At 34.9% G+C, this 16,081-nt stretch overlaps 1 protein-coding gene across 1 annotated transcript; it reads right to left on the bottom strand.

Annotated features, from left to right (window-relative positions):
• Window positions 1-2,914: 2,914 nt before the first annotated feature.
• LOC122514078 (tRNA uridine(34) hydroxylase-like) lies at window positions 2,915-3,615 on the bottom strand. The gene is made up of 4 exons (XM_043630716.1): window positions 3,602-3,615; window positions 3,290-3,504; window positions 3,055-3,234; window positions 2,915-2,970 (listed from the first exon to the last, which is right to left on the bottom strand). Exons 1-4 carry the CDS (start codon window positions 3,613-3,615, stop codon window positions 2,915-2,917), a joined length of 465 nt encoding a protein of 154 aa, XP_043486651.1.
• Window positions 3,616-16,081: the final 12,466 nt, after the last annotated feature.

Genomic DNA, 16,081 nt, shown 5'->3' with positions numbered 1-16,081 from the left:
GTGTCATCCCAGTGCTTGACACTGGGATCCATTTTTCCATCATCATCAGAAACGTTGTATTTTAACATTACTTTTATACTCGTAAATTTAACTGGATGCCAATAGTCTGGGCGCTGGCATGACACCCCTGGCTACTCAGATAATGGATATAATCCCTTACCTCGAACGTTTTCAAATTCAATCAATTAAGCAGTATGCAAACCAAACTAAAAAAACCATTTAACTGGAGAATTACTTACCATCGCTACTTGCTGGAAATAACACTTGTAAGTGGAGAAGTAATGGGATTTACTGACTATGATGAAGATTTAAATCTCCATAATGTATTCTATAAATCTTCAAGCGGTTTTATAGCCAGCAGTATAATATTAAATAGCGATTTGAGAACTGATAATTTAGAAATTGAAGGAGTATTAAATAGTGCTGATATTAAAGAAAAAGATGTTTTATCAGGAAGGTATGACTTTGCAAATATTGAAATATTTCTTGTGAATTATAAAGATTTGAGTCAGGGAATTATGAATTTGCATGCAGGAACTTTTGGTAAAGTAACATTAAATAGTGGGAGGTTTATCGCTGAAATTAGAGGTCTTGCGACAAAGCTTGAGAGAAGCATAACAGAGCTATATTCTCCTGTATGCAGGGCACAATTTGCGATAGATGTAAAGCTGATGCTAAAAAGTTTAGTAGAATGAGCACAATTTAAAGTGATAGATGACAAGATTTGAAGACACTAATTTAATCGACAGTGATGGATTATTATAAGCACGGAGTGTTTAGTTCAGCAACATTTGAAGTTGTAGTTAAGAATACAAAAATAAAGTAGTTACATTATTTGCTTCTCCTCCATATCAATTTCTACCGGAGCTAATATTCGATACTTGCAGGTTGTGATAAAGCGTTTTTAACGTGCAAAAACAGTTTAACAATACTGTGAATTTCCGTGGCGAACCATATATACCAGTTGTTTAGCAGCATAATTTTAATATTATGAATAAGTATGGAACGGTGGCTGAGCGGTCTAAAGCACACGCTTGGAAAGCGTGCACATATGAAAATATGTCGGGGGTTCAATCCCCCCTTTTCCGCACATTATTTCTCGTGTAACATAGGATTTTCCGTTTTGTTCTTAAACCGTAATAACCATAGCACTTCAGCTCCGCAATTTTTCAGAGTCATCTACGTCAATAAAAGAATAGGAGTTATCAAGTTGCAGAGCCTTCTTGATTTTGATGATGAAGAGTAGTTGTTATCATAGAAATACATCCGCATACCTTCCTATTCCTAATGATGTCTTGCACTACGTCTGTGTCATTTCTCCCTAAAATCTAATACTAGTATATACTCAATCTACCATAATCCGTCAATACAATTCTTTATTTGAAAATTTAGGAAAATGTTGTTATTATGCAGTAGATTTCGGTAAAACTCTATGGCTGATTCAAGTATTAACATTAGTGAAAAAGTTTTAAAAAACCTTACTCGTTTAGCTAAAGTAAAGAATCAATCAGCTCAAGAGCTAGCAGAGCAGTTTATACAAGAAGCAATTGAAAATGAAGAAATATGGCAATAGCCAAACTTGCTATCAACGTGACACTCGAAATGCAAAATTCATCAGGCATGAAGACTCAACTGGTGATAAGTATTTAATCTGCTATGAGGAAAATGTAGTTCACACAGACATTCCACAATCTTCCAAAGACAATATGGTCAAGGGTAAAAGAAATCGTAAAAGAGCGTCTTACACTTTCTCCTGAGAAGGCAGGATCCCTTGCTCGGTGAGTTTCAAAGGACATCGTAGAATAAGATCTGGTGATTATCGTTTGGTTATAGGATAAGTAAATTAGAACGTACGTAATTATTACTGCAATAGAGCATAGAGATACATCTATAAAGTTAGAACCTTCCTATAAGCATTGTATATTTCATTATAGCCCTCCTTCCTCTCACCTTAGGTGGCTTTGCTCAGCTCAAAAATAACTCATTTTTTGACTATACCCCTATAATTTACTACTCTACAGACTATAAAATCGATGCTAATAACGAATTAGAGCATAAAACGTTGCAAAGAATCGCAGTGGCTCAACCGGAAAGGTTACAGTAAGTTAATATGGAAGGATATTAGTATGGAGCCTCAGACTCGTAAATGTCTTTTCTGCGTTTTATTGAAACACTTCATACTTTGCAGCATTTACATGATACGATAATCGCCAGTTCTCAGTCTTCTGTATCCTTTGAGTTTGTAACAAAACGATTCACCAAAATCAATTGGATTAACTGTAAGTCGCTCTTTTACTCTCTCTTCAACTCTTAACTTTATTGTTTTGGACAAAGCTCTCTTACCAACATTTTTCAGGAATTTAATCTTATCGCGCTTTAGTCCCACCTATAGTGGTAATTATCTACTTTTCTTATATGGGAATTTACCAACTCTAAGACATTAGTGTAATAAAAATATCATTCTAATAGTATGGCAAAATAAAATGAATTTTGAAAAATATGTAAAGGATGGCGTTATTATAAATTTATATGATTTTGCGTAGCAACACAAATAACAAAGAAATACAGAGCTTATCAATTTTATAGAAAAAAGAAAAGATATCAAAGAATTTGGTTTGGAGAAGTCATTATACTAGTGTTAATAACATGAAACTTCGGTGCAGAGGTGCAGGAATTGGTTTAGCTGCTGGTCTAGTTGCAGCATGTTGTTTATGGCAAGACACTTTAGGCTCTATTGGCGGTTCTGGTGTAGTGTTGATTGCTTTTGCTATAGTTGGTGCGTTACTTGGAGCTGGAGCGGGCTATGTCGTAGGTAAATGTCTTGATAAATTGAGGTTAGAAGTGTGCAATAAGCAGATTTTCTTAGAGGTTCGTATTGAATTCTAGCTTTCTTTCAATACTTAAAGATTTACAATCAGAGCAAACTACCTGGCCACGTGGAACTGATTTCAGCTCTCAGTTGAAACTTTACTTGAGCAGAATATGCATTTTATTTATCACTTGGGCGCGAGTGAGTGATCAACAGCATTCTATCATCAAAAACAAAACACTCGCCTTCCCAATTACCACTTTTGTTGTGAGTTTTTTCAAGGTAGGAAAGCATACCGCCTTTAAGGTGATAAACATCGTTAAATCCAAGGCTTTTCATATATGCTGTAGATTTCTCGCATCTGATTCCACCAGTGCAGTACATAGCCACTTTCAGATCTTTACTTCCAGAAAAAACTCTGCCCACTGAGGAAAATCGCGAAACGCTGAGTGTGTGGATTGATTGCATTTTTAAACTTGCCTAGTTTTACTTCGTATTCATTTCGTGTGTCTATCACTAAAACATCAGGTTGAGAGATAAAATCATCCCAATGTTCTGGATCAACGTACTGGCCTCTAACGGAAGTATCGAGATTACTTACACCAAGCTTCACAATTTCTCTTTTTAATCTCACTTTCATCTTACTAAACGGTTGATATTCTGCTGCACTCTCTTTCCATGTAAGGTCCCTTAGTCTATAATCAGAACGTAGAAAATCGAATATTTTATCAATCGCGTTTCTTTCACCAGATAACGGTTGCATTAATACCCCTCTCTCAAGGAGTATAGTACCCTTCATTCGACATTGTCGCATGCAACTTTATTTCATCTTTCATGTCATAATATTAGAGAGTTTACAAAATGATAGAAAGTTGCAATGACAAAACTCATAATTAATTAGTTTATCGATTTAAAACATAATATATTAAAAGTATGAAGATATTCAATAGGACGGCTGTTTAATTACTGGATATCTTTAGTTTTTGCATATAACATTTTAATATCAAATATAGATTCAAGTTAATGTTTCTGAGAGTATTTAAACTATATTCTTGTTTTTAGTAAGTGTATTATTTGTCTGCCTATACTATCGTTATATCGATTCTATTTACAGAATCAGCAAACTCTGGATGGGTAATTAGTAGACTTTTTCCTGAATCTATACTCAATACGTTGATTTGATGGTAGGAGTAGGGTTAATATCCTTTATATTTGGAGTAATTCCAGCTTGGGCTTACTACATTTTTTCGTTCCCGGAAGTAGATTTTTGAGATTGCCTTATTCTTTCCGATATCAATTCCTGGCTATATAGTATCGTTTGTTTATGTAAATACGCTAGAGTTTTCAGGTCCGATTCAGAGCTTGTTAAGAGATACTTTTCAATTGGGCAAAGGTGACTATTGGTTTCCCGAGATCAAATCCCTAGGTGGTGGAATATTTAGTAATGGGATTAGTCTATATCCATACGTTTATATGTTGGTCCGCTCAAGTCTAAAGAGCGTTAGTAACTCAGTCACTATTGCATCACACTTGGGTTCTCCTCATTACAGAGTCTGTTTTCTGTCATCATACCCTCCATACGTCCATCAATTATAGCTGGTTATCCTTGGTACTAATGGAAGTAATTACAGATTTCGGCACACCACAGTTCTTGCTATCGATACTTTCACGACAGGAATATACCGTACTTGGTTTTTTACTTCATGACAAATATTCAACTACTGTTTTGGCAGTTGCAGAACTGATTTTCGTTGCAACACTAATAGTTATCGAGAAAAAACTACAAAAAGAGAAATATCTTACTCTTCAATCAATACTAATGCAGATTCTCACAATAAACGTACTTAAAACGGTTCTATATCGTTGATCTTTTCTATCTTATGTGTTTATTGCCGATATTAATAGGCTTTATTTACCAATGATTCCACTTCTATATTGGAGCATAGAGAAAGGCTTTTCATATACGAAGCAAGATTTTACAATATAATAGCAAATAGTGTTGGTTTATCATTTATTACCGCATTAATCTCAATTAGCATTGCGATAATTATTGGATATACAGCGCGTAGAAACAAGGTAATAAGCAACGTAGCACGTCTAATTTCTCTTGGATATGCAATTCCAAATGCAATTATTGCAATTAGCATAATAATGTTTTTAAGCAGAATATCTTCTTTCATTACTCACAATATTGTAGAAATTAGCTTGGTAGGAACTATTGGCGCATTAGTTTACTCATATTTATTTCGTTTTTTTGCTATATCTTTCAAGGCGATAGAGTCGGGACTCAAAAAAACACCAAATGAAATTGAATGGACTGCATATACTATGGTCATGGCCATTCCACGTGCCTGAATATTCATATTCCCCTTATCAAGAAAAGCATACTATCGGGATTTCTGCTCGTGTTTATGGATACGGTAAAAGAACTCACGGCAACACTAATTATCAGACCATTTAATTTTGAAACTATATCAACTAGATATATGAACTTGTCAGCGATGAGCGTTACAGGAAGCTGCCCCATTTTCGTTAATGATAGTTTATATAGGTTTAACCTCTACAATAACTTATTCACACTTGTGATAGAATCAAAAATAAACTATTTTGCATCTGTTCAGCAGAGTACAAAATAAGATAGACGAAAAAAGACAACTATAGAAGCAAATGGTCGTGTTTCGTGTTTATCAACTTAGTTGGATCTCAGTATCAGCTACTCGGATGACATTATGGAAGCTCAAATGACAAAACAGAAGCACTGGTTTCAGATGCACTTAAACAAATACACTATCTTGATGATCAATGAGGTCTAGTGTTAACGTATGGACTATCTAAGGAAAAGGGTGGTACCATAACCATCAAAGGTTTTTATGCTCTTTCGTTCAGAAATTCATATTTACCCTGCATTATTCCTGATGGTGTATTTAAGTATGTTCCACTTGTATATTTGAATACCTCTCCAGATTTTATTACAGGTTGTTCTCCAATAACACCAACTCCGGCAATTTCATTTATTTTCCCCTTATGATCTATTATTTGCCAATAGCGACTTAATATTGAATGGTTTGATGAGCTTTTGTTTTTTATCTTAAATTATACATCCATACGTAACCAATTTTCTAGGAATGGATTGCTCTTCAATGTAAATTGGCAAACTGTAACTTCAACAGAATTAGTAATAAGTGTGTATTCATGGTCATCGTAAAGTGTTCATGATAAAAGTTTAAACCACTTCATTATACACTTTTTTCATAGATTTTCCAAGCATATTATCGTACTCTAACTAGGAAATATTAATCTACATGATGAACAAAACAGATCCACTGGATAAAAAGTGATAGGAATAATAGGAAGTGGGCAATTAGGTAAAATGACTGCTCTCGCTGCAATAAAACTTGGGCACAAAACGCATATTTTTGCCAGTACTAAAACGATCCAGCTTGTTCTGTGCTGATGATTTAACAATAGCAGACTTCTGTGATGAGGGCACTTGAATCTTTTGCACAGAGTGTGGATTTAGTCACTATTGAGTCTGACAATATTCCATGTAGTGCAATTGATATTGTGTCGCAGCATACAGATTTTTATCCAGGTAAAAAGGCGTTACACATTTCGCAAAATAGGCTGAGAGAGAAAGATTTTATTAGAGATTTAAGCATAAACTGCTGATTACAAAAGTATACAAAATTATAATCAGCTACTAGAAAGTAGTGAAACTTTTAGCTATCCAGTGAGGCTAAAACAACAGAAATGGGTTATGCTGGAAAGGACAATATGTGATTGAAATGATTCTGAATTGAAGCAATTTGCTTCCTTCGATTGGAATAAAGAGTACATTCTTGAAGCAAGTGTTGATTTACTGAAAGAGGTTTCAATAGTCGTTGCAAGAGATAAAAAACGGTTTAAAGTAGCTTTTTTTCCTATAGCAGAGAATCACCACGTTGACGGAATACTTAATACTTCAATAGCACCAGCTAAATAGCTAATAATTAGCCAGAGGTACAAAAAACTGCAGAGAAAATAGCAACTGCACTTGATGTAGTAGGAATTCTAGCTATTGAATTTTCATCACTCAAAATCATGAATTACTAGTTAATGAACTGGCCCCAAGACCCCACCATTCTTGCCACTGGAGCTTGGATGCATGCAACGTTAGTCAATTCGAGCAGCTAGTTAGGATAATATGCGGGCTATCTATGCAGGAGTAGTATACGCTTTCCTTGATGACAAAAAATATAATAGGTAATGATATATAATTCTCACAAATTTGAGCAACGAAAAAGCTAGTTTAACCATTATGGGAAAAAAGAGGTTAGGGACAAGCGTAAAATGGGACATGTCAATATAGATTTAAGCTATTGAGCTATAAATGCTCTTTGATCAAGATCTCCAAGATCTGCACTATATTTAGTGCTGCACCTTTGCGTAGATTATCAGCTACTCCACATATTTATCCGTGTTTAACGGTATCGTCTTGTCTAATACGCGCTATGTATACGGCATTCTCTTGCACAACATCAATCTGAGTATCATATCCACCATCTTCGCGCTTATCTTGCACTAAAACTCCATCGTCTTCACTGAGCATTTCACGAGCTTCTTCTTCAGTTATATGCTGATCAAATTCTACATTTACGCTATAGCATGACCAACAAGAACCGGTACTCGGACACAGTTGCAGTTACTTTTATATCCTCTTCTAAAATTTTTTTGCCTCCTCTTGCATTTTCCCACTCCTCTTTTGTAGAACCATCTTCCATGAACTCTCCTATATGCAGGAATGCAATTAAATGCTATTTTGCTTAGGAAATATTTCAGGTTTTTAGCTTCATTCATAAGATTTTTTGTCTGATTGTAAAGCTCATCCATTGCTGCTTTACCTACACCAGAAGTTGATTGATAAGTTGAAGCAACGATTCTCTTTATTTTTGCTTTTTGGTGTAATAATGAATGCCAGCAACATTGTATTGTAGTACAGTTTGGATTAGATATTATGTTATGGTTTTTAACTCCGTAATTTTATCTTTGTTGATCTCTGGAATCACTCGTGGCACGCCTTCTTTCATCCTAAAACGAGAGGTATTAACGACAATACATCCAGCTTCAGTTGCAATCGGTACGTATCTCTCGGAAACATGAGACCCAGCACAGAACATTGCTATATTAATTCCAACAAACTCGTAGTCTCAGGTCTAAGACAGTTAATTCTTCATCGCCGAAAACTACTTTTTCCCTTTGATTTTTTTCGATGCAAAGCAACAACAGAATCTATCGAAAACTTTTCCCTCTTTTTGAAACTCAGCAAGCATGGTCAATACCTCATATCCTACTTTCCTGTTGCTCCAATAACTGCAATCTTACATCCCATCTAAATAAACCTCTGATTTTAAAGCTATATTATATTTTTACTGATAAAATTTACAATTACTTTAATATTTTTACCTTGCAATTAACCATAATTTAGTTATAATTATAAGACACTAATAATATTGCATGGTAGAATGCAATGAGTAAAAACATGATGACACTAAGGTCAAACCTGCAGTATCTGCATTTCAAAAGCCTGAAAAAGTCAATAGATTAGAGATTCAAAATGTTCTTTCGAAAAAAAGCAAGCCAGCGATAAATTTTGATGATAAAAGTATGGTGTGAAAATTTCTAGATAGACCAGCATCTTTCAACAAGAAGCAAGAATCTTTTGGATTAAGAGATTTTTTAAGTTCAATACCAATAATAGGAAGATTTTTAGTGAAAATTTTCACGCCTGAAAAGAAGAGTATAAAAAACTGCAATCGCAAATAGGTCTTTCTAATAAAGCAAAAAATGAGATCTACATAGATAATAAACGCACAGAAGAGAAGTAGTAGCAAACTTGAGAATGTAATATTGAACAAGTAGATAAGAGAAAAACAATCTTGTCCCATAAATATTAACCATTTAAAGTGTATCTCTCACTACTGAATTGTTGCACAGAAGTTTTGCAGTACCAAATAAATAAATGGGTATGCCACTTGCAGTGAACAGGCTCGAAATCAGCAGAGTACCTACAGGGGTTTCTAATATCACCCAACAACAAAAGGTTGTTGCTATGCTACCAATTAAAAGCTTATAACAACTCCTCTCCTGTATAATAACCTTTAGAAAGGCAAGACTGCATGCAAGATAGCCAAATAAAAATGAAATTACAGAAAAGTCAATAATCGACGTAATCTGCTGGGCCAAAATTGTTGTTTGAAGTGAGAATTAGTAAAATTGCAGTTCCAATTGAACTAACTGTTATTCCCCAAAAAGGAGAGCCATGCTTGTTCCTTTTAGCAAGAATTTTGGCATTAGTCTATCTTCTGCAAGACCAAAAGCAACTTGTCCACTAGATAAAACCCAAGCGTTTAGACTGCCAACACAAAAAATGAATGCAACTATAGAAACAATTAAATGCCAATTACCAGAAAACATAATTTTTATCGCATCAACATATGGTGCTCTTGAACTTGCAATTGTTGCCATTGATCAATCCCATAATTGCCAAAATTGTTGATAAAATATATAACAGCAACACACAACTGTGCCAACACCACAGCTTTTGGTATAGTTTTAGCTGGATTATCAACTGACCCTGCAGGTGCTGTTGCCAATTCAAGTCCAATAAAACACCATAAAGTAAGGAGTGTAGAGCGGGCAAGAATTTGCGATGTTGTAAGACTTAATATTTCTTCACTTATGATAAAATTATTTCTATCGAAAAAAAACAACGCTGCTACAGGTTGCAAGCAATACAGCAACCTTCACACCGTGAGCAGAAACTCAACGTGCCCTGCAGTAGCTATTCCCCTTAAATTTATTAATGTAATGATTGTAAATAACAACAGCTCTAAACAATAAAACGCCATACTTTTGATATCTTCATGGAAAAATGGTGTAAGATAGCCAACCCCACAACTATTAAAGCTGTTGTACTAACCCATGAGATTACCCAATATGTCCAACCAACAAAGACGCTGCAGCAGGACCAAAAGTATGTTTCACTAAACGTGAGGACCTCCTGTTTCTGGAAACTTTGCACATAGCGTAGCAAAAACTAGCGCAAGAGACACAGCACCAGCTCCTGATATCATCCAACTTATAAGGCTATAAGCGCCATATGGAGCAAGGCTAATTGGAAGCATAAAAACCCCAGAGCCGATCTGACTACTAATGACTAAAGCAAAAACAGCCCAAAAACCTATTTTATTTGACACTACCTCTTAATTCTATTAATGTAAGCCAGTAGTATAGCTTAAGACTTTTAGCAAATAAAAATTTAAGTTAAGTTTTTAGTTTATGATACCAAAGTAGATAAATAAGTGTTCCGCTTAAAGGGAATAGACTTGATATTAACAATGTTTTATAGAAGTCTCGTATATTACCCAACAGCAAAAAGATACAGCCACACCTCCAATTAAAAATTGCAGTAGCTTTTGTTTGTATATTAACTTTGCGAAGAAAAGCAAGGCTACATGCTAAGTATAAACAAAAATGACACCACAGAGATATCAATTATTGAAGTTACTTGCTCAGCAAACTTTTGTTTGACGTTAGGATAAGAACCTAACACCCCCAAAGTACTGAGTATTATTCCCCATAATGGAGCATCATGCTTATTTTTTTTGCCAAAAAATTGCCGGCATTAACTTGTCTTTTGCAAGGCCTAAGGTGACCTGTCCATCAGCTAAAAACCAAGCATTTAAATTACTTACAGAAACGATAAAGGCAACAACAGAAATAATTAAATGCCAATTACCTGGAACATACTTTTTATCGCATCAACATATGGTGCTTTTGAACTAGCTAGTTCATTACCACTTATCAATCCCATAATTGAAAGACTATTGATGAAATATATCACAGCAACACAGACTGTTCCAAGCACTATAGCTCTTGTGTATTGTCTTAGCTGGATTATTGACATCTCCTGCAGGTGCCGTTGCTGATTCAGTCCAATAAAACACCCATAGAGTAAGGAGTGTAGAACGAGCAAGAGTTTGTGATATTGTAAAGTTTGATACTCCCTCGCTTACAATAAAATTATTTTTATCAAAGAAAAACAACCCTGCGATAGGTTTGCGCGAAGTGCAATAATTTTAACAATGGTCAGCAGAACGCTCACTGCCCAGCGTAGTCCTCCCCTTAAGTTTATTAGCATAATAGCTAAATTAATGTTATTTCTAAAAGCAAACGTATCTTGTATATCATCATGAAAGCTAAATAAACCGATACTTGCAATCGTTACAGCCAGTTGAGCTAACCCACGAACTTACCCAATATGTCCAACCAACAAAAAAAGCTGCTGAACCAAAAGCAGTTTCACATAAATATGAGGACCGCCCGTTTCTGGAAATTTTGCGCAGAGTGAAGCAAAAACTAAGCAAGAGATATAGCACCACAATCCTGATATATTAATCCAGCTTATGAGGCTATAAGCGCCGCTGGCGCAAGGCTAATTGGGAGCATAAAATTCCAGAGCCGATTTGGCACTGATCACCAAGGCGAAAATAGCCAAAAAGCCTATTTTTTGACACGACAATGTTTAATTTTTATCTGAATATATTAACAACTATAGCTGAAGCTCGAAAATTTCAATTGATCTTTTTGTATAAAAATTTGCATTTTTTTAATTTAAGCATATAATGAGAAGTTATTAATAGGTTATTAAGAAGTGGTTTATGAATCCGAGGTTAAAAACATTTTTTGGTTTGTGGGTATGTTCTATTAGTTGGTGCTGCTATTGGAGCAATTTTTTTATTTGACTACTTACTTGAGATCTTTATTGATGCGCTTTATGCATTCCTTCTTGCCAAAACTTCAAGTGAGGTGTTAGCTGTTTTTGGAACACTTGCAGTTTTACTTGCCACTTGTGTTTTGTGCTACGGACTGCATAAGCTCTGTTCTATTTTTACAGAAAAGATACAAGTAGCTATCAATCTTTCAAAAATGAAAATAGTGATGATAACATTTTTTCTGAAGTATATAATGACCCGACATAGGGTTGAAAGATAAGATTTTATTTTTTCTATATACTCAATATATTGTATCCAATTACCATTTTTGTATTGTTCATCGAAGATATCAGAGCTTAGCAGAACATTATCAAATAGTAGAGCGTTGGGTCTTAGAATATGTTTAGTGCTTATTAATACTATATTATGATCCCAGTAGCACTTCTTGAGTTAATAAAGTATCCATTAATAAAGCTCTTCTCGCCTCTGGGTTTAAAGTGTAAAGCAAATGAGCTTTTTGTTTAATGTAAGTGATGTAGGTACTGGTAATCAGAATGTTCATACTAGAAGTTTTGAGCAAAGTGTTATTGAGTGTGCCAAAAAATTAAAGAAGGAATATGGGACTCCGTCAAATGAGCTGGATGAAGAGTTTAAAAACTATATAGGCGGTTTGACAAATCAGCAGAAAGAACTGATAGCGCCTTATTTGAAGGTATGATAATTATAGAGAAGGGAATGGGTAAGGGGGTAGATCCAAAACCGGACTGACTTAACACAGCCATAAATCTAGTTTTAATTGCAGCAACAAAGCAAACTGCAGCAGATGTAGAGCTGTTGAAATCCATATTGCTGGTTCGTTTTGAGGAAAGTAATCGCCAATGTGGTCCTGGAATGCTTAATCGTATCATTTATGCATTAAGTGGCCTTGAAGCAGAAATAATTTTGCAGCTCAACTAGAGCTCAGATAATAGGAGAATTGGCCGGTATGCTACTAAAAGATTTCTTGAGATCTGTAGATAAGCACTACTTTAAAATAAAAATTTTAAAAGAAAATTTTGATGACTTATATTCGCTAGGTTCTGAAGTGGATTTGAGCAATGCAAATGATGAAGTAAAGGATGGAATTTCTCATATGAGAAGTGCTATAAAGAATTGTATTTAAAGATTTATATGTGAAGTTTTATAATGACTATGGAGAACATCTTCGTAGAGGACAGATAAAAAACAAAGCTAAGGGAATTAATAACAGGTGAAGTCGTCGATGCAGCATATTATGGTAAGATAGTGAAGTAGCAATTACCTGCAGAACCATCCACTTGCCTTGAAAGAGTGAAAGCATTTTTGGGAATATAGCAAGGTTTTCTGCTGCTTAGCACGCCTCTAGAGTTTACTAAACTTTGATTGTGAGTTAGGTGTGAAGCTAAAAATTGGTATTTACGATTAACTCAAGCAAACTAAACGATGGCAACCTGGTCACCCTCTAATTTTTCCTTATTGATTCGTAGCAGGTTCTTTGCTATGGTATGAAAAAGAAACCTCATCAGTATACTTTGATAGGTGAGTATTATATATGATAATATTGATAACAAATGATGATGGTTTTGAGAGTGACAGGAATAACGCATTACTTAAGAATTGCACACAATTTTGCATCCGGAAGTATGGATAGTAGCACCAATACTGATAGGAGTGGAGCTGCAGGTCTCTTGACTATCTCCAGTTAAAGCAATTTATTAAAATAAGTCAACATAGTGAAAGGGAGTTTAGTGTGTCTGGTACTCCCGCAGATTGTTGTCATTATCGCGTTAAATAAAATTATGAATAAAAAACCAGACTTACTATTATCTGGAGTAATATTGGATCAAATGTCGGCGATGCTATTTGTTTATCAGGCACAATCGGTGCTGCAATGGAAGGTGCTGCAAGATCTATACCTTCTATTGCGCTGAGCCAAGTTTATCCTGATAAAATCAGACTGAACAATACAAAGATTTTTGCACCAAAGGTTATTGCCAAGCTAATGAAAGTTGGTTGGCCTAAGATATAGTGATGAGTATAAATTTTCTGCTACAGAAAAGTGAAAGGGGTCGAATTTGCTGAACAGGTGAATATAACATTGATGGTGATTTAACTTTTACTGAAAACTTAAATGGTTCTTTGAGCTTAAATTGGTCTCGGGAACACTCAGGCGTGGTAGTGTAGATAAATATAAAAGGAGGTTTTATTACTCTTTACACCGATAAAATTAGATTTTAAGATTATGATATTATTAATGCTATGAAAAATTCTTGTGCAGAGGAATTTTTCTATAGCTAACACTCCTATTGCTTCTGATTAGATCTTTTCTACGGTTTTATTGCGAGCAATCATTTTTTCTTCACCCCGTGTCCCATATTTTAATTTTAAAGTTTTACTGCTAGTCTTCCATCACCAAAGATTAATACAACTTTTGCATTTGCTTGATTTGCTTTTTTCATTCGGGTTTTTAGAGTTCCACTATATTCGTAAATCACATTAAACCATTTCTGCGTAATTCACTTGCAAGTGTTAGAGCATGTTCTTCAGCTTCTCCCACCGATTGGAATTATATAAATAGGCCTCTCTTTTTTTTCAGCCATAGTGATCTAATTCCTATTATACGCTCAATCCCCCCTGCAAATCCTATTGCTGGATGTTGTTTTCCCACCTACTGAAGATACTAGATTATCGATCTTCCCCGGCAAAAACTGCTCCTTGTGCACCTAAATTCTGTGACAAAATTCAAATACTGTGTGACAATATAGTCTAGACCTCGAACTAATTTGCTATTTACAGTGTAGGTATGCCAAGAGCTTGCAGTCCATTTAACACCTGTGTCAAAGAAATATGAAGATTCTTTTGATATAATCACTGATTTTGGTGCGTCAGAGATTATTCTTTATCTTGTCTTATCCTTAGAGTCTACTATTCTGAGTGGGTTTTTATCAATCTATTTTGACTATCTTCTGATAGGTCATTTTGAAACTTTTTAAATACGATATCAAGCTTCTCTATACTGAGTTATTGTTTCACTATCACCCAGAGAGTTGATTTCCAGCTTTACATTTTATTGATGCCAAATTCAGTTAGTAATTGCTGAGCCGAGTGATATCAATTCAATATCAGCTTTGGATCTTCTATGCCAAAAACCTCAAAATTATCTGATGAAATTGCCTTTGTCTTCCCTTTTGCGGTCTTTCATAGCGAAATGCAGGCCCTATGAAAATAATTTTATCGGCGCTTGTAGTTTTTTTTCAATGAGTAACCTAACAAAGCTGCAGTGAACTCAGGACGCAGAGTTATGCTCTTTCCCCCTTATCAATCAAAGTATCATCTTTAGTGAATATCTGAGCTATCACCTAAAGTCTTGTAAGACTTCTGTGTATTCAAATATCGGAGTTGAACAGGTAAAAAGCCGTATAAACTTGAGATGCTTGTGCTGTTTGCTCTATGTGTTTAAACTGTACCATTCATCAACAGGAGATCTTTTGTTCCTCTAACTGTTTGATTAGTCCTAGCATAGTCTCTATACCTGAACTTCTGGTATGTGATAGCTTAGCATTCTGCACTCCTTGTTTTAAGGTTATTGCAGCACTTGGGCACCCAGAGCAAGCTCCTTGCAGTTCAATCGTAAACTATTCCGTCTTTATAGCCACGGAACTTGCTATCACCACCCATCTTGAGCAAACTGCCGGTTTAAATAACTTTCCATCAATTCTCTTTATTCTATTTACAATTTCTATATCATTTTCATTAAAGAATTCTTCTCTAGCATTTTATTATCACTACTCCCTTCTTATTCAAATGCTTTTCCACCAGAGTCAGTGATCCATAATTGTAGTTAAAATTCCCCTTTATATATCCCAATTCATTCTATTGATTTGTTACCGAATAAAATCATGACCAAAAATACTCTTACAACCTGTTCTATTTGAAAAAGATTTACTGCTAGTTTGGAGTTCTTTATTCATCTTTTGAAAATCAGCTGTTTCTCCTTCGCTCAGAATTTTCAAAACCAGGAAGAATTTCAGCGTTGTGGTTTGGTGTTTCTTCAATCTGGATAAACACAGTTATTTACCATGACAATTATAATTGTTACTATTTAATCTAAATGATAAAAAAAATTACATGTCATTCATCTCTTCCTTTTTTTGATATTCACAATAATCACGTTTGTTTTTACCTAGCGTTGTTGTATTTTTTCTCTTTTGGCAAAGAGAAATAACATAAGTTTTATGATGCACTCTATTATAGTAATTTTTTGAACGAATTTAACAGCAGTAAAAGTTACACCAAAAATTACACTGGTGATAATAGTCCAAAGATGAAGCATTAAAATACTGGGGCTGAATTCCGAGGCAAGCCACAAATGAAATCAATAAGGCATACCAAATTTAATGAAACTGGTCCATCCAGACAAGGGAGGCTCGGATATTTTGCACAAAAGTTAAACGCAGCACGTGATAGGTTGATGAAGACCTACTGTACTATTGTTTTCTCG

This window comes from Polistes fuscatus, unplaced genomic scaffold (assembly GCF_010416935.1).
Source record: "Polistes fuscatus isolate 324 unplaced genomic scaffold, CU_Pfus_HIC Scaffold134, whole genome shotgun sequence".
Lineage (NCBI taxonomy): Eukaryota > Metazoa > Arthropoda > Insecta > Hymenoptera > Vespidae > Polistes > Polistes fuscatus.
This window is presented reverse-complemented; position numbering and strand designations above follow the sequence as displayed.

What these genes read in the sequence shown, in the direction of transcription:
- LOC122514078 (XM_043630716.1), bottom strand. An exon ending in TGAATACGAAGTAAAACTAG is followed by an intron (nt 3,235 to 3,289) that starts GCAAGTTTAAAA and finishes GATTTTCCTCAG; the next exon opens with TGGGCAGAGTTTTTTCTGGA. An exon ending in CAAAAGTGGTAATTGGGAAG is followed by an intron (nt 2,971 to 3,054) that starts GCGAGTGTTTTG and finishes ATTCTGCTCAAG; the next exon opens with TAAAGTTTCAACTGAGAGCT.